The 27798-nt window shown below is 44.2% G+C and overlaps 1 protein-coding gene and 1 non-coding gene across 2 annotated transcripts; both read right to left on the reverse strand.

Moving 5' to 3' along the window:
- LOC139436200 (serine/arginine repetitive matrix protein 3-like) lies at nt 1–27798 on the reverse strand. The gene is made up of 3 exons (XM_071207284.1): nt 27697–27798; nt 22553–23799; nt 1–536 (listed from the first exon to the last, which is right to left on the reverse strand). The coding sequence occupies exons 1-3, from the start codon at nt 27796–27798 to the stop codon at nt 479–481; spliced, it is 1407 nt and encodes a 468-aa protein (XP_071063385.1). The 3' UTR covers nt 1–478.
- Nucleotides 20016–20089, reverse strand: TRNAN-GUU (transfer RNA asparagine (anticodon GUU)). The gene has a single exon. It is a non-coding gene; the product is annotated as a tRNA-Asn (tRNA).

A 27798-nucleotide genomic window follows, 5' to 3' on the forward strand; every position in this document is an offset into this window, starting at 1 on the left:
TCAGGGTATAGGTTTCTATTTTTGCAAAACAAATTACACAGAGCTATTGAATTAGTGGTTCAGAATAACACAACTTAATAGGACACAGTTCACCTCATACCAGCCAGACCAATCTCTGTGCATTTAAGGAGTCATGAGTTTAGTCAGGCCCACCCCTATAATCTTCTACTTGAAGTCAACTGTGCCATAGAAAATAACATAATCACAGAATTTATATCTCATTATACACAAAGATTCTGGGGGTCTGAGTAGGACATATTCAGGGGGCCAATTTAGAAGTTCTGCCACCAACGTTGTCACCCTGGGCCTCAGAGTTTCACATTCCTCCCTCATTCAAAACATGTTCACACCTTCCTAAGATTCCTTAGGTCTCATCCTGATGTAGCATCATTTCAAATTCAATAAAATCTCATATAAAACCATTGGGTTCAAAAATCCAAAATCTCTTCTCCATCATTTACATCAGGTGTCAATGAGGCTACTGAGGCAATCCATTTAATAAAGATCCTGATTCCATTTCTTCTCCATGAGTGGTCCTGTGAAAATAAAGAAACAATTTATCTGCTCCCAACATATACTTGCAGGACAGGTATATGATAACATTTATTGACATTCTAGTTCAAAATGGGGATATTAACAGCAAAAGATGAGGGTCCCAGCCAGAGAGGCAACCAGGCTGACTGAAAATCACAGTGACAGTAGCAATCAGTTTCTTTCACCCAGAGTGACCTGCAATTCTAGCCTAGGCTTCAGCCCCACCTCTGGCAGTGGGGAGGCTGGTGGACCCTGCACCAGTCTATCCGGGTAACTACAGGTAACTTTGGCTGGCACAGACAGAAAATCTGAAGTCTATCAGGGCAATTGTAGTCATTTTGGATCCACACTGCACAAATTGCTGCCCACACCTGCAGCTCCATCCCTGCCCCAGGCATGGTAGAAAGGAGCATGAATCTTCATCAGTCTCTCTGGGCAACTGCAATCTAGACCTACATGACTTGGTTTATTCCACATAGCTGTGTCTCTGTCCCTACCTCTGGCAAAGGAGAAAGTTGGGAGACGCTTCATTGGTCCCTGAGGTAATGAGGGCAGCTTGAGCCTCCACAGCTTATAGTACCAGCTACAACCTTGGCCCCTATTACACAACCAGCAAGGCAGAAATGGCAGGAAGCACTAAACTAAAGAGAAAAATACTGCACCCAGAATAAATACTCTACTAAGCCAGATGTCAAGACACCAACAAAAAATTACAATCCACACAAAGAAACAGGAAGCTATGGTCCAGTTAAGGAATAGATAAGCCTCCAGATGACATAAAGGAGTTCTAACAAATCTCCTTAATAAATACAATGAAATGGCTAAAGAGATTAAGGAGACACTGGATGAGCACAAAGAAGAATTTGAAAGCATACATAGAAAAATAGCAGATCTTATGTGAATGAAAGGTGCAGTAAAGGAACTTTAAAAACATTGGAACCATGGGGGAAGTGACTGTGGCTCAATCATATGAACTCCCATCTACCATATGGAAGGCCCTGGGTTTGTGTCCTGGAGCCTGCTTATAAAGGCAGGCTCACCCACACACTGCAGAGGGCCACCCAGACCGCAACTGCTGTGGAGCCATGCCCAGCCCACAGATGTGATGAAGCGCCATGTGGCCCACAAGCACTGTGGAGTGCCACCTGACTTACAATTGCCATGGAGAGCCAATTCAGCAAGATGACACAACAAAGAAGGAAGACGAGCAAGTATACAGAAGTGCACTCAGTGAATGGACAAGAGAGCAGACAGCAAGCAAGCCACAAGGTGTGAGTGGAAATTTAAAAAAAACATTGGAATCATGTAATAGCAGAGTTGAGGAGGCAGAAGAAAGGACTGGTGTGCTTGAAGAAATGGGCTCTGAAAGTGAACGTACAAAAGAGATGAAGAAAAGAATGGAAAAAATTGAACAACTTCTCAGGGAACTAAATGACAGCAAACTGTGTGCAAACATATATGTCATGTGTGTCCCAGAAGAAGAAGAGAAGGGAAAAGGGTCAGAAGGAATATTTGAAGAAATAATGGTAGAAAATTTCCCAACCCTATTGAAGGAAATGGATATCCATGTCCAAGGAGCACAACATACTCCCAACTGAAAAAATCTGAATAGACCAACTGCGAGCACATACTCATCAGGATGTCAAATGCTAAAGACAAAGATAATTGTGAGAACAAGAGAAAAACAATGCCTAACATATAAGGGATACCCAATAAGATTAAGTGCTGATTTCTCGCCAGTACCATGGAGGCAATAAGACAGTGGTAGGATATATTTAAGATACTACAAGAGAAAAATTTCCAGCCAAGAATCTTATATCCAGGAAGACTGTCTTTCGAAAATGAGAGCAAGATTAGAATATTCACAGATAAATAGAAACTGAGAGAATTTCTAAGAATGAGACCAGATTTTCAGGAAATACTAAAGGGTGTGCTAGAGCCTGAAAAGAAAATCAGGAGAGAGGGTCCTGGAAGAGAGTCTAGAAATGAAGATTATATAAATAAAAGTAACTAGAGAGGCAGGGCAAGATGGCGTCTGAGTGAGTGCACCTCATAATCTCTCCTGCAAAGCAACAGCTGAGGAGGGTTGGAGTCCTGCTGGATCAGGCTGTTTCAGGTGTTTGCAGGACAGGAGGTGTCTGGACATCAATTTGGTGGGACGGTGACAGGAGATTCCTGCAAGAGGTAGAATTTTGGGTCTCTTACACGGAGGTGGAAGGTTGTGGGTGGGACCCTTCCCCCTGGGCCTGGTGGCCCAGCTGCAGTGATTCCTGAAAGCTTTGTTGTGCTGGGTGTTCCCAAGACCTGAGCGGGCTGTTTCAGGGGCTTGCAGGGTGGGACGTGTCTGGATGTCCATTTGGTGAGACAGTGACGGAGGAGATTCTTGCAAGAGGTGGAATTTTGGGTTTCTGACAGGGAGATCAGAAGTTGTAGGCAGAACCCTCCCACTAGGGCTGGCGGCCCAGCCACAATGATCCCTGAAATCTTTGTTGTGCTGCAGTGTTCCCAAACCCTGAGCGGGCTGTTTCGTGGGCTTGCAGGGCAGGAGGTGTCTGGATGTTGATTTGGTGAGTCAGTGACTGAAGAGATTCTTGTGGGAAACGGACTTGGCCCAGTGGTTAGGGCGTCCGTCTACCACATGGGAGGTCTGCGGTTCAAACCCCAGGCCTCCTTGACCCATGTGGAGCTGGCCCATGCGCAGTGCTGATGCGTGCAAGGAGTGCCCTGCCACGCAGGGGTGTCCCCGTGTAGGGGAGCCCCACGCGCAAGCCCAGCGCAAAAGAAAGTGCAGCCTGCCCAGGAATGGCACCGCCCACACTTCCCATGCCACTGATGACAACAGAAGCGGACAAAGAAACAAGACGCAGCAAATAGACACAGAGAACAGACAACGGAGGGGAGGGGAATTAAATAAGTAAATAAATCTTTTTAAAAAAAAAAGAAGAGATTCTTGTGAGAGGTGGAATTCTGGGTTTCTGACACCGCATCAGAAGTTGTGGTGGGACCAATTCCCCTAGGGCTGGCCTGGCTGAAGTGATCCCTGAAGGCTTTGTTGTGCTGTGGTGTTCCCAAACCCCGTGTTAACCAGATGCATGGTTCCCAGGTCTGTGTCCCCTAAATCCTGGTGGCCCACACTCCAGAGACTCACACACCTTGAGTCTGCAATATCATGGACTTCCCATCCTTGAATCCACCATGCCCTGAGGTCCATCTGAGGTCCTTGATTACCCTAGGCCTCCATGTTTTGTCTTTTTGTTGTTTTTCTCTCTCTCTCCTTGAACAAGCTGACTTGGGGAGAGTCTGGGAAGAAAGGAGAGGCAAATCTGTTGAGAAAGCCCAATTTACCTAAATGTCCTGGATAGGAAACTTGGCCTGGGAGAAGGTGGAGTCAGAAAATCAATCAGACCTCCGCTAGCACACCTAAGGGGGAGGGACTGTAGGAGGTGCTACCCAAGCTTCCAATAGCATATTTGGGGTTTCTGGTGAGGTGTAGGTGCTCTCATGCTGGAAATAAAGAGCCATACTCTTCTGCTTTGAGTTGGTTCAACAAGGACCTACTTGAATCTCCTACCGGACATCTCAGGCAGCTTTCCTGCTGCCCGGGGAGAAAGAGAAGTGAGGAAGAGAGAAAGGGGGAAGAAGAAATAACAAGGGAAATTAAGAAATAGGTTGCGGTAAATGAAAGTGAAAACACAACATATGAAAATTATGGGATGAGAGAAAGAAATATGTAACTCTAACTACTTACATGAAAAAAGAAAGATCTCAAATCAGGTAACTAATCTTGGAATGAAGGATGTAGAAAAAGAACAAACTAAAGCCAGGATAAACAGAATGGAGGCAGCAACAAATTTAGAGTGGAGATAAATGAAATAGAAAATTTACAATATAGAGAAAATTAATGGAACAAAAGCCAGTTCTTTGAAAAGATCAATAAAATGGACAAATGTTTTGTCATTCTGACAAGGAAAAAGAGAAAGAAGACGTAGCTGAACTAAAATTAGAAATGACAGGCAGACATTACTACCAACCCCACAGAAATAGAGTATTTAAAAAAACAAAAGACAGATGTTGTATGACCTCACTGATATGAAGTAATTAAAATAAGCAACATCTCTATTGTGAGAAAAAATAATACAAGTGACCAGGGGCCAGGGCAAATGTAAGGAATGAGGAGCTAATGCTTAATTGGTATATAGCTTCTGTCTGGGGTCCTGGAAACTTCATAATGGATTTTGGTGTTTGTAGCACAACATTACAAATGTTATTAATTTCACCAAATTATATATTTTAATGTGGTTCAAAGAGGAAATTCTAGGTTGTATATATATTACTAGAATAAGAAATTAATAAAAAATATAGGACTGCATTAGAAACATTCAACTCTAATGTATATTCTAATGTATACTATGGATTATAATTAATAGTACAATCATAATAATATTCTTCATTTGATAAAGATATCATATTAGTATAAAGTGTTAATAATAGCAAAAACTGTGTATGTCAGCAAGGTTGTATATGGGAAAGTAGATTACTTGTTACAAAAGGACAGACGGAGGGGAGAAGGAAGATTTGATGCTTGTGATATAGAGTGTTTACAAATTTTGGAAATTTTTTTAAAAATTAATGAAACAAAATTAAATTAAATTTAAAAAATAATATTAAATTACATTAATGCAAGGGACTTATACACTCTGGAAAACGGATTGTCTTCCCAGATATAAAGAATATCACAGAGTTACTCAAACTTTCAACAGTGAAATTCCTCCAAGTACTTAATGGTGCTTAATTATTTCCTTTTGTTTTCCTCTCTTCAAAGGATTGTTATTAGACACCATTGCTTCTGTTTCCATCTTAAATACGTTATGTAGCACAATTAGTTCATTGCAAATGTCCGGTAATTTGATGGTGTTTTTCTGTCTTATAAACGTGTGCATTTTCTCAGGAAACTGATTGATATATTTTGTCTTCCTTTATAAGAAATAATCAAAATAGGTCCCTGCACCAGTTTGATATGGTTATGAATTCCAAAAATAGATACTGGATTATGTTTGTAATCTGAACTGTACCTGAGCATGATTGAGTTATGATTAGGGGTGGGGACTCACAGATAAAAGGCATGGCAAAGAACAGAGTTGAGGCTTTCTGATGTTGGCGTTTTGATGTTGGAGTTTGATGCTGAAGACTTAAGCAGGAGCCCCGGGAAGTAACCCCACAGAGGAGAGAGAAGCCAGCCCCATGAGGAAAGGAACCTTGAACCCAGAAAAAAGCAAATCCCAGGAACGTAGGAACCCAGGAAGCCTGAACCCTTGCAGACCTCGGCAGCCGTCTTGCTCCAACATGTGAAAACAGACTTTGGTGAGGGAAGTAACTTATGCTTATAGCCTGGTATCTGTAAGCTCCTACCCCAAATAAATACCCTTTATAAAAACCAACCAATTTCTGGCATTTTGCATGAGCATCCCTTTGGCTGACTAATATAGTCTCTAAAACTTTTTAAAAATTTAAGGAATTACTGCCCCAGTTAGTTTATGATCAGCAATAATCATTTGTATTAATTTTAAATAAGACATTACAAATTCCTAGAGACATTTAGCTACTTATGCTTTAAATGCAATGTTTCTTTAAGGAAAATTTTTCTTACTGAATCTGTAAGACAAAAAAGTAAAAGATTTAGTATAGTTTAAGTTAATGGTGTTGAAAACTCTGCATAAGAAAAGGAAAATATCAAGTTGATAAAAGGGAGGGAACTTTAATACTTCTAAACAATTTAAAGATTAATATTTGATATATAATGTCATAAAAAATGCTTATGTCATGCCATATTTCTTATTGGGATGACTTCTTGGACAAGTTAGACCAGTTTAATAATTTTGTTCTAAAAGCAAGTATAGGTTTTTTATAAGATTTTCTCATACTGTAGGAAACAATGATAGCATTATATTCTAGTTTATGCAAGTCTTGGGCTTATGTCTCTTGAAAATCCTTCTTAAATTTCATATACTGTTGGTTCTTTTTTTTTTTAAGATTTTCTTTTTATTAATTTCTCTCCACCCTCGTTGTCTGTTCTCTTGTGTCCATTCTTCTGTGTTCACTTCCATTCTCATCAGGTGGCACAGGAATCTGTGTCTCTTTTTTGTTGTGTCATCTTGCTGCATCAACTATTTTCATGAGGGTGGCTCTCCTTGTGTATGGGTCACCCCTATGCAGGGGACATCCTTGCATGGCATTGCACTTCTTGTGCATTGCATGGCAGTACTGCACATGGGCCAGCTCACCACATGGGCCAGGAGGCCCTGGGTTTGAACCCTGGACCTCCTATGTGGTAGGTGGATGCTCTATCAATTGAGCCACACCCCCTTCCCTAAATTGATTGTTCTTCTCAAAGAATCTAACATTACTTTCAATAGATTTTTTCTTAGGTACCAGGGCAGGGGAGTGAACCCTGAACTCGTGTGGGAAGCTGATGCTCAACCACTGAGCCACATCAGCTCCCCTGAGTTGGTTTTTCATTTGTTTGCTTGTTTTGTTTTTAGGAGGCATCAGGGACTGAACGTGGGAACTCCCATGTGGGAAGCAGGCTTCCAACCACCTGAGCCACATCTGATCCCCCCAATAGATTTTAAATGTATAAAATTTTAAAATTATACATTTAAGCACATTAAACATGCTAAAAATATCTTTTGAATGGGATTAATTCTTATAATTCTAGATGCCATAAGACACAATTGTTATAATTTCTATGTAAATGTTTCAGGTATCAGCTACTATATGACCACTGCATTCTCCATGGCAGCTTCATTTGTGATTTCAAGATGTAGAGTCAACTTTAAAACCTCCTACTAATATTAAATGAAGTAGTGAATCATCTTTGAATTTTGTATTAGTGTTCTCTATGGAAACCAAACTGACAAGAGATACCTATAGTGTGAGATTTTATAAAATTTTCTCACATGACCTTGAGCTTGCACAAGTCCAAATTCTGTGGGGCAGGCTGCCAGGTGGGGACTCTCATGGAGGTGCTCATTGCCCTCCCCAGGAGAGGCCTCCTATCTGCAGTAGAGATGGGAGTTCTCTCCCTGAATGTTGAAGTCACTTCTCTTTTTAAAGCCTTCAACTGCTTGGATGACACGTCACTCATTGCTGAAAGCCATCTCCTCAGTTGATTGTAGGTGCAAGCAGACATCTGTGCAGTCAAGAAATTACAGTCCATGAGGTGCCCTTGTATTTAAACTAGCCCAGTGCTTGCTTGACCAAACAACTGGGCACCATCACCTGGCCGAATTGACAAATTAGCCTAACCATCACTGCTCCTCTTCTGATTGTTTTTATCTCCTTACAGATTGGCCTAGAACCGTAATACAAGTATGTCACTCTTCCTGGGGAAGGCTGAAGTTTCCTGGCTCTCATCTAGTTCTACATTTTATGGGAGTGTGGCTAGTGCTGTGGCTATTATTCTCCTGGTTCTTGGGAACTTGCTCCTCTCCCCTCTTCCTGTCTCCTGACAGCTGTTGACAAAGGTTGGCTTTGCTCCAGTACTTTTCCACTACTCCTTATTGACTCTGGGAGACAAGAACCTGCTGCAAGTGTCTGCAATTCATGATAGTCTAGTAAGTGAATCAGACAGGACAAATGCCAGCACTTACAATATATTGGGCTCACAGCACCCAAGAACCAAGGACATTTTCAAATAAATCCAAAAGTTAACTTTGAATTTTTAAATCTTCTCACAATTTCAAATACCTGCCACCTTATGACTATACTGCCTTGTTTTAAAATGCCAGCTTGCCAAACTAGGGATAAGTAGAATGACGGCACAACTGTTTTATCCCCACTTTTCCTCAAAAAGATGAAATAATTGTTACTACCACTGGTAGGTTTCTTTTGGTCTTTAGTAATTATAAATTGGTTAGATGGTGTGGTAAGTGGAAGTCTATGAATCATTAAATGAAGAGTACCTTCTTGGCGGTGGACTTGGCCCAGTGGTTAGGGCATCTGTCTACCACATGGGAGGTCCGCAGTTCAAACCCCGGTCCTCCTTGACCCGTGTGGAGCTGGCCCACGCGCAGTGCTGATGCTCGCAAGGAGTGCCCTGCCACGCAGGGGAGTCCTTGCATAGGGGAGCCCCACATGCAAGGAGTGCGCCCCGTAAGGAGAGCCGCCCAGCATGAAAGAAAGTGCAGCCTGCCCAGGAATGGTGCCTCACACATGGAGAGCTGACACAACAAGATGACCAAACAAAAAGAAACACAGATTCCCATGCCGCTGACAACAACAGAAGCGGACAAAGAAGAACATGCAGCAAGTAGACACAGAGAACAGACCCCCAGGAGAGAAATAAATAAATCTTTTAAAAAAAAAAGAGTGCCCTCTCTATATCGTGTTGATATAATTAAATAATACATTAATATATTTGTATATAAAACACTCAGATCAGGCTGAAATCCTTTTGATCACCAATCTTCATTCCTCCTTTAATTTTTTTAAAGCATCCATTTCCCCGGGTGATTTAATATTCTTCACAAAATCAGAAACTCAGTTTGGTTCAAACCTACCTTTGAATCCCAGACCTGCCTTTACTACACGTGTGAACTCAACAAGTGGCCTGACTTCTCTTTGGGAAGTAAGGTGGGATTAACAACCTACTTCTTAGGGATGTTGAGGGGATTCAGTGAATTAATGTGATGTGCATAGAACAGTGTTTGGCATCTATATAAGGACCATTCCTAGATATGCTAATACAGGACCTCCAGTTCCGGGTAAAATGTTCCCCAATTACTTCTGAACATCCCCAGGAATGTCTCACATAGTATCTGGCCATGAGCCTACAGAATAGATTCTGCAAGAGTTTAGTGGGCACTTGAGACCAAAAATGAAAAGGCCACTCCCTATAGCAAACTAGTAATCTGGAAGCCATTCCTGCTCAGCTGCAGGACGTTCAGAGTAAAAGTCAGCGCTGCCCTGGAGCTTCAGTGGTTATGTCGGGTATATCCGGTAAGAAGAAGGAAAGCGCAGAGCCTTGTCAGTATTTACAAGATGGTAACAATGTTTCTTTGAAGTTACTGTTAAGTGGAGGAGAAGTTTAGTACAGACAGCTATTGTGCTTAGAATATGCACCTGCACTTTAGGATGACTCTACAGGGAGGGGTTTTTTTTTGCTTTATCTAGGAATTTACAGCTTCTCTGGTTTGTGGCCTCACAGGTAGGATCATAGATAAGGTCTGCCTAAGGTAACAGGGAATTAGTCCTGTTCCTCTTAAACAGTGGAATTCCCTACCTCTAAAACAAAACAAGCAATTCACTGCATACCACAACAAACAAACAAAAAAACATATGCCTTGTTGTTTGTACTGCACAATTTCTCACAGCTTCTCAGATTGCCACCTCATTTTTTGTTGCATATTGATTTCTGTACATGGTACTTGGTTATTATCATAGCATCCACCAAAATCCCAGCATTGCAAAGATATATCATTGAAAGGAATGTAAGATATAGTGTTGAGGAATTTTGCTGTATGAAAATTATACCTCATTAAACCTGAACAAAAAATAAAAATAAAAAAGAAACAATCTCAAATGCTGTCAGGATGGAGAACACTGGAAACACTCAGTTATTTCTGGTTGGAGTTTGAAAAGGCTCAACAACTTTGGAATATTGGTCGATAGTGTCCACTAATAGTAATGCATCACATAACTACATGCTGTGACCCAGCAAGCCTACCTTCAGCTCTCTCCTCTACACCTGATAGCTGTGCTGCTCAGTACACTGCTCAGTATTAAACACGTGACATGCTGCTAGTGTCTCATGTTGGGATGACAATATTTTGACACATAAGTTTCAATAATATACACTGTTAAAATTACTTTCCCACAAAGCGGATGTGGCTCATACTGTTGGGCTCCCGTCCACCATATGGGGGGCGCTGGGCTTGAGGCCTGGGGCTCCTGGTGAGGGCAAGCTGGCCCGCACCACAGAGAGCCGACCACCAGCGCCTTGGAGAGCTGCACAGGAAGAGGACGCAGCAAAGGGAGACGCAGAGGAGGACAGCAGCCCAGGGAGCCGCGGCGACTTACGCTATTGTGTGCCTCTCTCCCACACTGGCGGTGCCAGGCTCAGTTCTCAGTGTCTCCTAAAAATGAGAGGACAAGCAGACACAGAAGAACACACAGCGAATGACACCGAGAGCAGACAGCAAGCGCAGGTGGCAAGGGGCGGGCGATAAATAAAAATAAAATAAATGTTAAAAAAATTAGTTTCCCATCTTTCTTTTCACTTTTTAGAATATCTGTACTAGAAAATTAAAAACTGCAGATGTATCAAGGATTTTACTTCAACTGGAATGTACTGCCCTAGAGATATGTGTGACTCCGTCCCCTGAAAAGTGTAAGAATGCATATATTTATTCAAAACAGCCCCAAACAGGAAACAACTCAAATATACGTGTAGAAGAAATATTTTGCAATAATTCTTTAAAAAATATACACATTGAAAGAAAGAACTACACGATATATGGGTGAATCTCATTGACATAATGTTAAGAAAAAGAAGTCAGACCCATGCCACTTGCCCCCCTGCAAATAGTAGATACTTTGTGATTTATATATATGAAAACTGAGGGCAGGAAAAACTAACCTATGTTGATAGAAGTAGGGAAAAGGGATAGCTCTGTGGGGTCACCATAGCCTGGGAAGGGGCATGACAAAGCTTCCTGGAGTCTGGAAATGTTTACACATTCATCTGAGTGGTGGTTACTCAAGGGGGGTACATATCAGGAAAAAATTTTTTTAATTGTGCACTTTGATTGCTTTATATTTGTTATACCTCATAAAAATTTAAAGCCACTTGGTTCTTACTAGAGTGATGTTGATATCTATTCTCCTTGTAAGGCCTAGGCTAAGATACAAAAGATGTTCAGAATACTAATTGTGTGTGGGGGCAGGTGTAGCTCAATGGTTAAGCACGTGCTTTGCTTATACGAGGTCCCACGTTTTATATATGAGCATATTTAGGAGGTACTGGGGAACGAACCCAGAACCTCACACATGTGAAGAAGGCACTCAACCACTGAGCTACATCCACTTTGTGTGCTTTAAATTTGTTGTACCTCAATAAAAATATTAAAACCACTTGGTTATTACTAGAGTGATGACGATATCTTTTCTCCTGGGTAGGCCTAGGCTAAGATAGAAATATCTTTTTTTTTTTTTTCTGAGGTACTGGTTTGGAGATTGAAGCCCGTACCTCATATGTGGGAAGCCAGAACTCGACCACTAAGGCGCATCAGCTCCTGACATCTTTTTTTAAGGAGGTACCAGGGAATGAAGTACGTGGGGAGCAGGCACTCAACCGCTGAGCTCCACCCACTCCCTACACCCATATCTGCATTTATTGTGCCATTCTGCTGTCCTCATACTTTTGGCCTTCCTCTGCTAGCTGATATCATGTTGCCTCTATGTTCCTCACAACCACTATCTCGAGATGACACTCAACTGTTAATGCTGAGTCCAGGTGCTCATGGTCAAATTTGTTGTTTTAAGAGTAATTTTGTTTTGTGTGATCTATTATCTTTAAAAAAAACAACAATGACAATTAAAAAAAAGAGCAATTATGATCCAAAAGTGGGGGTTAGAATTGAGAAATACTGATGAGGAAAATGGTGCACTCCTGGCTTAACTAACATAGAGGTGACAATGAAAGGACACATTAGATATTACACAAAAAAAGCCACCACAGCAAAGCTTCCAAAAACCTCTTGAGAGATCCATAAACAGCCAAAGCTGTTTTCCTAATAAGTTAGCCCACTGCACCAGATTAAACTTCCAAACTAGCTGTTTGACAACTTCCAGCTCTTAAATTTTCCAAGAAAAGGGAAAAACAAAGCTCTCCATTTCCAGGTGTGGAATTTTTGTTCCTCTTTTCTGCCTTTTTATTTTTAAGAGGTTTTTTAAAAAGATTTATTTGTTTGTATATTTATCCCCCCTCCCTCCATTGTCTGCTCTCTGTGCCCAATCGCTCTACGCGCCTATATGTCTATTTGTCTTCTCCTTAGGCAGACCCCGGAACTGATCCTGGGACCTTCCAGACTGGGAGAGGCAATCATTCTCTTGCACCACCTTGGCTCCCTGGTCTGCTCCCTCTCTTATTATCTCTCCTCTGTATCTCTTTTTGTTGCATCATTTTGCTGTGCCAGCTCTCCATGGGGGCCAGCATCCTCGGATGGGGCAGCACGGGGCAGTACCCCATGCACACCAGCTTGCCACATGGGCCAGCTTGCCTTCACCAGGAGGCCCTGGGTATTGAACCCTGGACCTCCAGTATGGTAGATGGGAGGCCAATTGCTTGAGTCACATCCATTTCCCTCTGCTTCTTTTAAAAATCCTATTTTTGTCTTTGTTTAATGACAAAATTCTAAGGAGTGTTTCCCTTTTTTTTCAGAGTAACCTTGTGAAATCTCATTGATGTCTCTTATTTACTATTATTTAAACAAAATTTTCCTATTAACCTCTATATGCAAATCATAGAAAGCTTTAAAATATATTCTGGGGTGGAGACACTCCCTGCAAAATGTAACCCTGGAATCATTGGAAGACGAACCCATCTTCATCTTTTAATAAAACCTGTACCCAATCAGTGTATGGTCTATAAGCCCAATCTAGTACTTTCTGTGTCTAAATTCTTTGGTTCTGTATTTTGGCCCTTGGACCTTACCCCTGAGGGGTGTGGGGACCAGTTGTGTTCTGCTTGTACCAGGGTGCCCTTTCCCTGTCAGGAAGGGAAGTGGCACACATCGTTGAAGCCCCTGAGGCCCCAGAGAGTCTCTGGGTGCTGCCATTTGGCTCCTGATGAAGTCCTCAAGGCCATTGTTTTTTCTGGCTTCCATTCTTATTCTGCAGTCTTGTCTATACAACAGAGAAATCAACTTTGCACAACTCAGTAAACAGCACTTCTTGGCTTGGGGATCAAGCAAAAATTCTGACATAATTGTCTTAAACATATTATCTAATTCACACAAATATTGTATAGCCCATTGTGAGCTATACCATCACCAGAGCCTGTACTTCCACTCACTTATCCCAGGCGCCTTCAAAAACAGGGAAACTCCTGCAATGTACAGCACTTCCCATTTGGACAAGAAGAGCATTACAGTGAGATCAGTCAAACTTGGGAGGAAGAGAGAGAAGCCAGCACAGCTGAGGCCCCATCTAAGACAACATGACTGGTCAAGACCCCCAAGCCCTTGGTGAAGATGAGAAGATATGATGAGGAAGGAGAAACAGCAGGGGAGATGGCTACCTTGGGGCGGAACTGGCATTCAGGTGGAGAAAGTCACTCAGAATTGTTATTAAATGTGGGTTCTTATTCAATCTGTTTATTGCTATATGAAAATAAGGCAGACAAATTTTTGTATAATGGTTATTCTCTAATTGGTGTTCTTCTATACTGTATCTTCAAACTACATTTGACTATTTAAATTAAAAACAATTAAACTTCAATGAGGATTGCCGCTGCTCTCCCAGGGCCCACAACAGTGACAAATGGGACCTCATATTTTTTTTAATGTAATTTTTTAAAAAATAATAAATAAATAATTTTTTTTAAAAAAGCCAAAAAAAAAACCTTCAATGAATTTAAAAATTCATTTCTTCATCATATTAGTCACACTTCAAGTGCTCAGTAGCCACATGTCTAGTGGCCACTGTGTTGGAAAATGCAGATCTAGCTTACTCATTAGTGCAGTCAGTGGCACATAATATTTTTTATTTCAAGGTTGCAAAGTCTTGCAAAGCATTAGACTCACCCACGATCATTTACTTCATCTCCAGTACTAGCAACCCCTAGGCCTGTACTGATGTCCAGGGGGTTCTTGACCTGTGGCTGAGAGGAGGAACTAAGTATTTTCTCTTGCCAATAAATTTCTATTTCCCTGGCGATTGTGGAGTAGTGGTAAACTGTGCATAACCATCGTTTCTTACATGGATCACTCCAGCCTAGCATTGTCGCTGTAAAGGCTGGCACTGCACAGGCCTCAAGGAATGCTGTGGAAGCTCATGAGCTCTGTTATTGCTTCCCATCTCTGTTTCCTGGCAAAGACCCTGTATTAGTCAGAAACAGAATCAACAAGAGATATCTGTCAATAGTATGTGATTTTATAAGAGTCTCTCATGTAACCGTGCACAAGTCCAGGTTCCATAGACAGGCTGCAACTGGGATATCTGATGAAACCCCAGTGGAGATTCTTGACCAGTTTGGGGAGATGTTGGCTCTCAAAATATGAGCTGGGAAATTCTCACTCAATGCTGGAATCACTCTCCCTTTCAAGGCATTCAACTGATTGGGTAAAGCGTCACTCATTGCTGGTGGCAATCTCCCTGATTGATGTAATTGTAACCAGCTATCTATGATTTACCACTGCAGTAAAGTCAATGGTGACTAAAGAGCGTAAATGCCCTTGTATTACAGTTAGCCCAGTGCTTGTTTGACCAAACCGGGCACCATTATGTGGCTGAGTTGACACAGTACATAACCATCACAGACCCCAACTTGCCCTAACCAGAGACTTGAGGAAATCTTCTCTCATCTCCCTCTCCAAGTGTATAAGCCCATTACATTATTCTCATTCACTGTTCCTAAACATCTACTTTAAATTTTAAAACAAAACATTAATTTTGGGTGTGTGGCACCCAATAGACCTGGGCTTGACCTTGGGTGTTTCACATACTAGCTCTGTAAGGTTAGTCAGAATTTGAATTTTAAAGCCTCTCAGAGCACTAAATTGCCTAGTGCACTTTGTGCCAGTTTGTTAGATTATCATTTTGTTTGAAAGACTTAAAAGTTTTTTACTATAATAATACTGACTTGTTTCCTTTGTCTTTATTTTTACAATTATATCATCTTTTATACAAAAATTCAAATGGGCATTTCACTTGCACTGATATAAAATTAATTTTGAAGTAGATTTTCTCTATAATCAATGTAAAGAAAATATTGAGCCATTTAAGGTAATCTTTACCATGAAGATGGTCAAATACAAAAGTGCTATGATAATCCATGAACTTGAAAAGCCTGACAGGGTTCTTTTTACTGGCTACTCTCCTCTCGTTACTCCAGGAGCACTCCCTCCTGCGCAGCAGTCCCCTCCATGCCTTGACCACTAAAGGTCCTGCCGACCTTCCCTGTGAGCCCCTCCAGGGAGCTCCCTTGTTCAGACCAGTAAGAAGAATCAAGGTCCACAAACACTTCTCTTTCAGAGAAGTGAACCCTGGAGTGTGTCTGGGGAATACTGACTATTTGTTTCCTCCTTCCCCTCTTCTTTATTTCATTATTGCTTCTGAGCATTTGGTAGGCATTTTTTTAGATACAGGAGATTGAAACTGGGCTCTCATGTGTGGAAAGCTGATGTGGCTCAGTGGTTGAGTGCTGGCTCTGGCTTATTGTTTGTTTTCTCAGAGGCACTGGGAACCCAGCCCGGGACCTCCCATGTGGAGGAGGCCACTCAACCGCTTCAGCCAGATCCACTTTCCTACGGAAGATCTTATTTTTAATCTCCGTTTTCTCTTAGCAATCTCTGCGGTTAAACCAGAAGGAAGAATGAAAATCTGTGTGGGTTCTTCTGTTACCCCTGAGCGTGATGGCTGAGGCAGGGGCTCAGGAGGAAAAGCGCCTGGGCCTGAGCCCTGCTCTCACCATTGTAGAGGCGGGGCCTTTGGGAGGGTGAGCTCAGGCTGTCAGTCCTTCAGTGTTCTTACCTGCAGCAAGTGGTGTAATGAGCAACACTGACTGACAGGGCTGTTATGTGGACTGAGTGTGTTTTTACATGGTAAAGCAGCTAATAACTAGGCTGATCACAGAGTAATGCTCTGAGGAAGCCATCGATATTATTATCATTATAAATTGATTTGTTTCATTTTTTTCATGGCTTAAATAATCTTTTACTAAATTTATCCATTGCAAGAATTTGGGCATAATAAATAAACAATATCTATAAAACTATTTTGGAAAACATGACATATTTAATAAATTTTAAAATGTTTGTGCTCTACAGCCCAGTAATTCTATGCTTATAAAATTTCTTATAGTGAAGGAAACATAAATAAGAATTTTCATATATTTGAAAGTGGCAAAAATGTGAACTCATATGTTGTATATATGTTATCACAATAAGATTTTTTTAAATTTAATAGCAGCTTTGTTTAAACTACTCATTCACTGTAATGTCCAGCAGCAAGAGAGCATGTAAATAAATCATAAACCAAAATAACAAATAGCTAGAGAAATTAATGCACGAGAGTGCATACATCATAATATATATGCATATATGTTGGTCATCAAAGTTGAAAATAAAAAGCAAGCTTAAGACAAAAACAATAGAATACCATTTATATAAAAATGTAAAACCTGCAATAGCACATATTGTTCATGGAGAAAAACTTAAGCAAATGCATAGTAATAATATAAATTGATATTAGACAGTGGATACCTTGGCGGGAGGAGTGAAGAGAGGCAAATGTGGGAGCTTCGGCAGCACTGGCTAAGTACAGGCATTTTACCTTAGTATTCTTTGTCTTTTTTCTTTTTAGGCAACATGTATGTAACATAAAATTTGCCATTATAACCACTTTTAAGTGTACAAGTCAGTGGCTCCCTATGCCTTTCTGTATATCTTATATAGTTCATAATAAATTAGAAAACATTTTTCTGTCAGATGACAAGGTCTTGTTGATGCTGCCAGACTTGAAGGAGTCTTGATGATTTCTTGGGAGTCTGGTTGGATGACTTTAAGTGCTGGAACATCCATTAGTGTCATCTGACCCGCATATTCTCCCGGTGTAACCTCAAGAACATCAAACACCACAGCATCAAAGCTTTTCTTCAATTCAGAACCTTTGTCTCTTAATGATTCAGAGCTGCTACTTTTCTCTTCCATAGAAGACAAATAACTAGCAAACACATGAAAAGATGCTCAACAGTGAGAAACCATGTCACACCACAAAGATGGCTATACCAGAAAAACAGAAAGTAACAAGTATTGGTGAGGACGGGAGACAACAGAAACTTCATGCATTGTTTGTGGAAATGTAAGATGGTGCCACTGCTGTGGGAAAGAGGTTTGTGGTTCTTGAAGAAATGAGTCATGAGATTATCATGTGACTCAACTATTCCACTCTTAGGTATGTACCCAAAGAGCAGAAAGCAGAGACTCAGGAAGATATGCCAGTACTACTGCAGCATTATTCACAATTCAGTTGTCCATTAACAGATGATGGATAAAGAAAATGTGGTATAACATGCACTGGGGTTGTGTGGGATGTTTTTTACAAGGAGTAGGGGAGGAGATCAATTACTACTTGCATTCTACTAAGCACTAAGAGCCAAACGTGATTTGACGACTCTGAGTCATATTGCATACCAGGCTGTACCTTATTGCCATAAGGCCAGATGAATGGCAGATTAACACCATTTTCTTCAGTCTGTAGAGAACCTTCAGGCAGAGCTTTATTCAGATTCCCCTCAAAGCCCACTGGCCAGGTCAGCCCTGATATGCTATGGACAGGATTAGTTTGTTGTTCCCCCAGCACTGATTCCTGGCTGCTTGGTGGGCAGGCACGTACCTTGCTCACCTGAGCCGAAGAGCTACCCACGCAGGGAGAGATTCTTCTGGGAAGTGCAGCTGCCCTCCCTGCTCCTGCCTGGCTCTGTTTGCCAAGTATCCTTACCCAAGAGGAAGTTAGTGAAACTCTCCTGTGGTGGGAGAGCAAAGGACGCAGTTGGAAAATTGATCCAGGTGAGGGAAAATTCCCTAAGAGCTTTCTAGAATTCTCCGGATAGGTGCTGTCAGGTAGTGACCTCAGTGTGACAATTGTCCTTAGGCTTGTCTTGACCTGGCCTTAGTCCTGGCTCCAGGCTGTGTGAAAGCAGCCAGACATGGTGATGTGTGGTGCAGATGCAATTGTCGGAGAGGAATTGAGCATGTATTTTCAGGATTCCAGTGTAGTCCAAGGATACTATTGGTGTTTTCTTTTTTCTTTTTTTCTTTTTTCCTTCATGTCCAGAGAAACCCTTCACAAAAGGGATACATGAAGATCTTTCACACATGGGAACTGTTTCTGCCTCTTTTCTATGTGGGAAACGTTTCTGTTTAAAGAGCCAACTGATTCTAAGGGAATAAAGTGGGTAATTAAATTTAAGGGTGCTTCTCTGTCTTTAATGCTTTCCTTAATTCTGGGTAAAATTCCTCTCTTGATGCCTCTAGGTCAGCAAAAAAGTAAAAGGCAAGGAAATACAAGGGTAGGTATCTAAAAGGGAAGAAGCATAACTGTGGCTTGCAGAGGATATCATCCTCTCTATAGTAAAACAAATGATCATAAGACATACCAAAGAAAGGAGGAAAGGAAAAAGGAAGGAAGAGAAAAGAAAAAAAAAAAAAAAGAAAAGGAAAACCTAGAGCACAACACGTGTGGTCTGGACATGGGTGCTGAACTAGGAGGTGATCCTGTGATGCAAGCAGTTAGTATTTGGTCTCACGGCCTGGTCTTCTGTCCAATGCAAGCGTGTAACCGCGGACTGACTTGGGGTGAATGGTCACCATTTTAAAACAGCCAAACACCATGAGAACTTCAGCCTTGGCTATGGAACTGGTAGAAACATGAAGGCCTGATTCAAATATTAGACTTGAGATTTGCCCAAAGAGAACAAAGGAAAGTGGCAGGAGCCAGAGGTCTAACTGAAAAACTAACAGATGTGTTTTAGTTCACCTTGAGCAGGCCCCTCGAGCAGGCCCCTGAGCAAGACAAGCCCTAAACGGGAACCCAGAGCTGCCCTTACGCTCAGGGGTAAGCACCTGCCACTGGAAAGGAGTAGTAGTGTTTTAAGGTTTTTCGTAATTGGTAACAAATGTTCCACAACAATGCAAGGTGTTGCTGGAGGGGTGATGTAAGGAAATTCTGCATAACTGTTTTGTAAGCTCACAACTTCTCTAAAAAAAAAAATAGGGAATGCATGTAGCTCAAGTGGTTGAGCGCCTGCTTCCCATGTATGAGGTCCTGGGAAATTAAATATATATATATATATTTAGTTCTCCCACTCTTAAGTGCATGTTACTGTGAAGAAAACAAAAGGAAACATCTCCCAATTGAACCCAGAAGAAATGACTTCATACTGTCTGCTGAAAAAAAGAAAGAGGAAGAAAATAAAAGAATTAATAATGCAATCAGACTAGGAAAGTGGCGGTTCCTTGGTAAAACAAACAAAAAACAACAGCAAAAAACAATGCACAGTTAGTAAGAATGGAAGGTTCCCAAGAAGACACCAAGTTTGTCGTCAATGGCTCCCGTGACAGCAAGGGGAGATGCCTTGCTTACACGCCCTCCTGCTGAGGGTTAGACACAGAGGAGAGGGAATGGGCCTGTAGGCGTGTAGGGGATATGCCTTGCGGAATGGAGAGCAAACGCCTCACATTTTAAAACAAGCTGGCAGCCGCCGTCCCTGGGTGGGCTCGAACCACCAACCTTTCGGTTAACAGCCGAACGCGCTCACCGATTGCGCCACAGAGACGTCTACACGCCGGCTTCCTCCTCGCAATGGCTCCCGAGCATTCACTAACCACCAGGCGGTGCCGCTTGTCTCCGCAGAACAAACGCGCAGGCGCCAAGGCTTCGGGAATTGGACGGGTTGGGGCCACACGTGGGACACCCGGGCGCTGGGTGGCTCCGACGCGGCGACAGCCGCCGGCCCCTCCACTCCTCAGAAGCCAGAGCCCCCCGGGGGGGCCGGTGCCCGCGCCCCCCAGCCCCTCCCCGAGCCCGCGGGGGCCGTAGGGAGCTGCGCGTCCCGTGGGCGCCTGCGCGGCGCTTCCCCGGCTTTGCTCTTCCAGCCAACCGCCTGCGCCGCTCGATCCCGCCAGCGGAGCCCGCAGGGGCGGTGGGCGGGGGCGGAGGAGGCGGCGGGGCCCCCACGGCCAAGTGCGAGCGAGTGGGGGAGCGAGGGGAGGCGGGGCCGGGCAGCAGCCCTGGCAGCAGGCTGTGCAGAGGCGAGGCCGGCTCCCGAGGAGGGGAGCAGTGGGGAGGGAGGGACAGAGAGGAGATGAAAGAGAAGGATGGAGACCTGTAGCTGCCCAACAGCAAAGCAGCCGAATAGTTTTGATCTATTCACCACAAAAGTAGGAAAGCAAGAAGAGTCGTTGTCACGAGCTTTGTGGCCCTGTGATCCTATGGTGCTTACCACTCTACGTTGTGGCCGCAGAAACATCGGTCCTAGTCCAAGTTCGGAGTTTTCTTCAATATTTTTAAATCAAAGTAACGCAGGCAAGTAGTTTCAAAAAATGGTATAGTACTAGGTGGAAAACAGCAATCCCTCTCGCTAAATTCCACTCCCTGGATACAGCTACTTTCACTATGTTAGCTCTTTCCATTGATATTCACTTCCATAATTCTAAATAAAGTCATTATGCTACTATTATTTAATTAAAGTTTTTGAAATGTAATACATTCACATGGTTCTCAAATAAAACATACAAAAAGATATACAATAAAGAGAGTATCCTGCCAACTCTTGTCGCCCATCCAGGTAGTTGCTACTCAACTCCACCTTTCTCGGGTAACCATTGTTATTAGTTTCCTGTATATACTTATATACAAGAAAATACAACGATGTATTTACTTTTTCCTACCTTTTTTAACATGCAAAAGGTGGTATAGTAGCCTATATCTGTAATGATATCTCACAATAATAAACAATGGAAACAACTTAGTGGCTTGTGTCTCACTGGCACTGCATGTCCATCCTGGGTTGGCCAGAGACTTTGTTTCACATCTTCCTCACCCAGGGTGCCAGGCAAACAGAGGCTCTATCATCTGGAGGGCCATGCTGGGAATGGCATGGGCAGGGTACATTTTAAATCACTCTCTGGTCCCTAGACGCTTCCTCCCAGATGTGACACGTATCACTTCTGCTCCCATTTCATTGACTAAATCATGTCACACAGACCTGACAGTTCAAAGGGAACCCATAAGTACGAAATATCCTGGGCCCAGGAGATGGAGAACCAGACATGCTGGGGCACAGCAAGGAAGGTCACCTCGTATACACATTGTTCCGCACTTGCTTTTGTCAGCAAAGAAAACATTGAATTAAGCACGCCATCTTAGTGAACAGAGAGAAAATCCTTAATTCTTTTCTTTAAGGCTGATGGACATTTGTATTATTTCCAGTATTTCCTTTACAAAAATGGTACAGTTGGAATAATGGGGGTGCTCTGGGAATGACTGGGGTGATGAATGCACAAATATGGGAAAATACCAAATTCCTTTGTTTGTACTCTTTGGATGAATTCATCTTTATTATTACATAACAATAAAATCGACTTGAAAAAATTTAATTCCATTCAAAATAACATCAAAGAATAAAATAACACTTGAGAGCAAATGCACTAAAAGGTTTAAACTTGTACTCAATTGGTACAGACTTTCTGTTGAAGGTGAGGAAAAGTATTTACTAATGACTTGTGATTGTAGCAAAAAAAAAAAGTGAACATAATTAGTGCCCCTCAATTGGACACCTGATATTGATTAAAGTGGAAAGTCTGTGTTGCATTTATGTATATCTATGTAATTGTAGCCAAAAATATTGCAAATGTGATTAATACCCTGGATTATACATGTGAAATTAACATGAAATGACTGTTACATTAATACATATATATGTGTGTATATGTGTATGTATACACACACACAAACACAATTAAAAGAGCCTCGCGACCTGAAGGCAATATCAAAATTACCCACATTTATTTATTTTGATTTTAAGAAAGAGAGGAGAATGAGAACGAGTGCAGAAAAGTATATCTAATCACCCCAATTTGGTGGAAAAACTAGACATTTGCCACGCGTACCCTTAGTTGCTGGGCAGAGCCTGGTGAAGAATGTTCGGGGAAGGAGAGGGTCCACGGTCAGGCCACCGCCCCACTACCCTCCACGCGGGGGGCCCTCGGGGGCCTCCCCCAGCGCACCCCCGTCTCACCTCGCAGGCTTCTCTTCAGAACGTGGAAGCAGCCGTTCCCCAGCCAGCGGGCTGAGCAGAGCACCCGTCTCCAGGGGACGCACGAGGACGCGGCCTGGCTGGTGGCTGGTGGCTGCGTGGTCCTGCATTAAGGGCCGCATGCGTGTGTCTGCGGGACCCCGGGAAGGAGCGCAGGGCGCGGGCTGAGGCCGCCGCGGGCTGCGACGCCGCGCGGGGAACTTGGGGACACGCTGCGGCCCTCGACAGCCGCCCCTGCCGCGTGAGGAGGGAGCGCAGGCAGGACCCCGGCGCCCCTGACGAGCCCCGCCCGCCTCTCCCGGCCTCGGGGCGTCGCTTCCGCCTCCCGCCCTGGCCGCGCGGGGACCTCGTGGGAGCAAAGGAAGATCCCAGCGTGAGGAGGGCGGCGCGAGGGACGGGGACGAGCGTCCGGCGCCCAGGGCTGCTGGGGAAGGACGGCCCCTCCTGCTCCTGCAGGAGCCGCGCCAGCCTGAGGGCCTGCGCCTCTGCGGGCCGAGGGGCGCTGGGGGGTCTCTGCTGGAGAAGCGTCGCCGCCGCCAGTGCGTCCTTCCAGGGCGGGTCTCGGCGCCCGAGCGGAGGACGGTCCTGAGAAGGCGGGGACGGGGACTGCCCCGCGGCCCGCGCTCGCTCAGCTCAGGCGCCCGCCTCGCCTCAGGCCCGCCGCGGGCTGCGGGGGGCTGTCCCGCAGAAGCAGGAAGCGGCGCCTCAGGGCTGCGGGCCGGGCGTGTCGCGCGCCCTCTCGCGGCTCCTCGGGGCGGGGCAGGAGCCCGCAGGCCTTCACCCGCCCCGGCAGCTTCCCGCCCCGCGCGGCGCCACGGCGGCTCCCTGCGAGCTGCTGCTCCCCGCGGCGCCGCCGTCCTCCCGCCCGTGGGGAGAAGGGAGAACTGCCCCTCGTCCTGACGGTCCCGACGGGAGGGGAAACTGAGGAAACTCCTCTCTAGTGCCGGGGAGGCGGGCGGGAGCCACCTCAAGGGGAGGGAGGGGAAGTGCGTGTCCCTGAGGGGCGGCTCTAGCGCGGCGTCGAGTCCGCCTGGCCTTCCGCGGGGCGCTCTGTGCGGGGAAGGGAACTGGGCGGAGGCGCCACCACGTCCCTGGTTCGAGCCCGAGCGCGCGACGCGGGGCGCCGTGAGCCCGTCCCCACTGCGCGGCCGCGGGCGCCTTGCTCGGAGCGGCCGTCCTTGCACTTCGGGTGCGAGGGAAGCGCGGCGACCAGGGCACAAGAGAAGAAACTGTGGGAGGAAGAGGCACAGCCCTCCCCAAACGTGGCTTCCCTTCACCTCCACAGGAGATTCAAGGAGAGAAACACACGCAAGGCTTTCCGCCAACAGCAAACTCTCTCTTCCCTTTTGGCTTTGCCTGTGAGGCCTTTCTAAAGACCTCCCCACACTGTTGGAAAACCGCCCTTACATCCTTGTGCAAATTCCCACTCCATTTCCTGTGAAGCAGGACATTTTTAAAAAGGCAAATAAAAGAAATTTCAGGAGTTGTAAAGGGTAAAGAGCAAGTGCCCTTTCCCTAGTCTCTCAGACCACAGGGGGTGAAAAGAGAGCAAAGGTGACCTGCGCAGGGGCTGTTCCCGGGTCCTCCAGCAGGTGGAACGGTGAGAACTCTGCATTTGCTCTTAGGGCTCAGGCTGCTCTTCCAACAAATTCAACCCCCGCCGCCTGAGGTGTGGCTCATTCCAGCAGCCACATTCCCTAAGACATTAGTCTCTGCTAGGGCACTAACACGTCAAGGTGCAATTCAAGTTTCGGACTTAAGTCAGTCAGACAGAGCAAGTCTAGTAGGGGTGAGCATTTACCCAGAGAGGATAACAAGATGCTGCTTTCGTGACAGCATGGATGGTCTGAGGGCCAGGGCCAGCAGACTAGGCATGTGTTGGAAACTGAGGCACAGTGGCCTCTCAAGGAGAGACGTGCTGTCTCTATGGCTACACTTGCAACTTAAGGAATGTGGTAATTAAGAGATCCCGGCAAATGGGATGAAGCTGTTGAAGGCTGAAAGAAAAGATGAGCACATACCTTTTGTAGTGAATAGAACACTTAGACTTTGTACCTTGAGATAAGTTGTTTTTTTTAATTCCTTAGACTATGGGTAATGCTTATGTTTATGCTTAATGGCACGTAGGCTACTGTGGTCCTGCTTGTAGGCACGTACACTGGGGTATATAAAGAGCTCCTTGTAAACAATAAAGTTGTCTGATGAGCTTGAGGGTTCAATGCTCTCAGATTCCCTGATCCCAATCTCTCTTTGTCTTTCTTTGTCTTTCATTCCTGATACTCTTCGGGTCTGTGATTCTGACAGGCATGGGTAAGAAGTAGTAAGGGGTATTGTTTTATTGGTGGATTGAAACAGGACGGTGACCCAGTCTTCGGGAGAGGCTGGGCTTGGATCTGATCTTGGTGTCCTGAGGTCCATTGTGGTGTGTGAAGCTGAGAGTGAAAACACGGAGGCATTGAGCCCTAGTGTTCTTAACTCAGAGGTGCCCGTACCACGTAAACTTCCCATGTAGGCCTCATGAGTTGATGTGCTCTTACACTTTAAAAGAGATGTGGCAATACAAGTGAACCTGTTTAATGAGCAAGGTCATTTTAGGTGAAATGGCCAGAGATGGTGTTTGTCTTCAGTGTTTAGCAGTGGCCAGATAGAGCCAAAGCTGTGCAAGTTCAAAATGATAGCCGAGTTCCTCCCTGACATCTGAAAGTTTCGCACTTGGCCTCCCTAGCCCAGCTTCTCAACAAGATCCGCATTCTTGCATATCTTCAAGTCCTGTCTTTCAGAAGGTCAGAATCTGTCTAGTTCCAACATGTTGGGGGAACTCTCCAAGTTCCCTTCATCACTTTCATCTCCCTAGACAAAAGCTGAGAAAGAACTCTCTATGTCCATTGCATTAAATGGCCAGTAGCATCCACACTTCTTTAGGCACCCTACTCCTTGTAGAACGAATGCATCAAACCCTATGTGTCACAGGCATCTCAGAGTCACAGAGGCTAAAACTCAATTTAGCATCCTTAACAACTAAACATTGGCAGCAAGCTTCATCTTCATGAATCTTTTTCTTTTTAAGATTTATTTTTTTCTCCCCTCCTTCCCTACCCCGGTTGTCTGTTCTCTGTGTCTATTTGCTGTGTCATCTTTGTCCACTTCCATTGTTGTCAGCAGCATGGGAATCTGTGTTTCTTTTTGTTGCGTCATCTTGTTGTGTCAGCTCTCCGTGTGTGCCGCTCCATTCCTGGGCAGCTGCACTTTCTTTTGTGCTGGGCAGCTCTCCTTGCGGGGCACACTCCTTGCGCGTGGGGCTCCCCTACGAGGGGGACACCCCTGCATGGCACGGCACTCCTTGCGCGCATCAGCACTGCGCATGGGCCAGCTGCACACGGGTTCATTAATCTTTTTATACTAAGGATCTATTACATATCCATCCAAGTGCTTCGAACAACTTGCAAAGCAGATGTATACTATTGCCATCATGATGACAAGACTGAGTCATTCCTTTGGTACAAAAAACACCTTGAGAGATCTAATGCCACTAGCCAAATTTGTTTTTCCATTACATCTCTTGTGATCCTGGCCTTTTTCTTGGCATTCTACTTCTGTTGCTTGTTTCCTCCCCAGATTAGAATTGGATTTACCAAACCTAGGAAAGGAAGGTCCCTTCTCAGACCCTCTGAGTAACAGCATGAGGTTGAAAGTTGAAGGTTTTGGGTCATCAACTAGGGCCCTGGATGAATTTCTCATATTTTTGGATAGGAGTCATGCAGGTGGACTTGCACTGACAAAAGAGGTGTTTGGATAGTTAAATTTGCATGTCGTCACTTTATCCTGTTGCCTGAGTCAAGTCTCCTTTGCAAGCTTTTGCTTTGGGTGCTGTTGCTAGGTCTTTCAGCTCTGTCCTCTAAGCCTCCTATATCCTGCCCTTCCTAATACCTCCTTCATCCTCCTTTTGACCCATAACCCAGTACCTGGCAGATCGTTTTCATTTCTCCCTGCCAGCAGTGGACTCCCCAGAAGTCTACATTTCTGCCAGCCCTCTGACAACTCAAAAGTGCACAAGTCACAAGAAAACCAGTAATACTTCACTCATATTCTCTTCTGAGTATTCATTTCTACCTTCCAAACTCCTGCTTTTGTCTTGAATTTCTGCTTCTACCTGCTTTTCTCCATCTCTTTCCTTTTCTGCCTTTGGTCTTGGAGACTTAGCTCATTAAGGAGTTCCTAAGATTCTCATTTAAAGCGGTTTACTGCCTTCCAAGGACTGGTTTGGCTGTGCGGGTATAAGCAGTGCTTTCATCTTGGTTCGGCCCAGAATATTTTCTAATTTCCAATGATGGCTTGGTTTTCGTACAACGATTCATGGAAAGGTTTCCAAAGACATGGGATTTCCTTCTTACATTTTTGGAACTAAATTCTAGATGCCGACTGAATCTCATCAAGTGCCTGAAGACGATTTTGTTTTCCTTCCTCCAGGATAATTTGAAATTTCCCTCTGACCATCCCTTGGCAGCCATGACCAGTTGAGGAACACCACAGAAATGTCATGTCTTCACTGGAAGGGGAAAACCCACGAGAGCTCAAGCTTGTGGCCACGAATTTTTGTAAACTGTTTTTTTTAAAAAAAATTCCTCTTCCTGATCCTGTTTGTAAAGTCAAGGCCGTCTTGTGCCAAGAAACTGGGATTTGAAGAGGCAGTTCTAGATCGGATCACCCTTTCCCTGAGGGCATAGGATTTGCCGCTGCAACTTCTTGGGGCGAGGACTGCCTGTAGGACTTATCAAATTTGCCATGGAATGAAAGTTGAACTCAGTCCTCTTTGTCCTCAAGCCTACCAAACAAAAGTCCCCATAAACATGTTAGCAATGAACCTCAGGCATTGGTAGCTTTGAGGACTCCATTTTCACTTTGTGCACTGGAACCTGCAAAGGTTCTAGCAGGCTTGCCATGCACCTCAGTCTAAATGTTTTCAAGCTATCTATTAAGTTTTAAAAGAGAAAAATCATCTCTAAAAGACATTGTATTCTCTTGTACTTTAACAACATTTACAGGATGATGTCCTGGAGGGTAAGGATGGATTTAGAATCCCTGGACTAATAACAGGCCACATGAGAAAAAGGAAGAACCTCCTTTACCACTTGCCCAGAGTCTTGCTCCGTCCAGCTGGTGTTCTGCACTGTCTGTACCTCCAGCTGCATCCATTGACTATCTCTCCCCAAGAGGACGTCTCGCCACAT

Source organism: Dasypus novemcinctus, chromosome 13 (genome assembly GCF_030445035.2).
Source record: "Dasypus novemcinctus isolate mDasNov1 chromosome 13, mDasNov1.1.hap2, whole genome shotgun sequence".
Lineage (NCBI taxonomy): Eukaryota > Metazoa > Chordata > Mammalia > Cingulata > Dasypodidae > Dasypus > Dasypus novemcinctus.

What these genes read in the sequence shown, in the direction of transcription:
- LOC139436200 (XM_071207284.1), bottom strand. Translation starts at nt 27,798, where the DNA reads ATGTGGCGAGACGTCCTCTTGGGGAGAGATAGTCAATGGATGCAGCTG. An exon ending in AGCAAGACTCTGGGCAAGTG is followed by an intron (nt 23,800 to 27,696) that starts GTAAAGGAGGTT and finishes TTCCTCCCACAG; the next exon opens with TTTCTTCTCTTGTGCCCTGG. An exon ending in TCTGAAGAGAAGCCTGCGAG is followed by an intron (nt 537 to 22,552) that starts GTGAGACGGGGG and finishes TTATTTTCACAG; the next exon opens with GACCACTCATGGAGAAGAAA.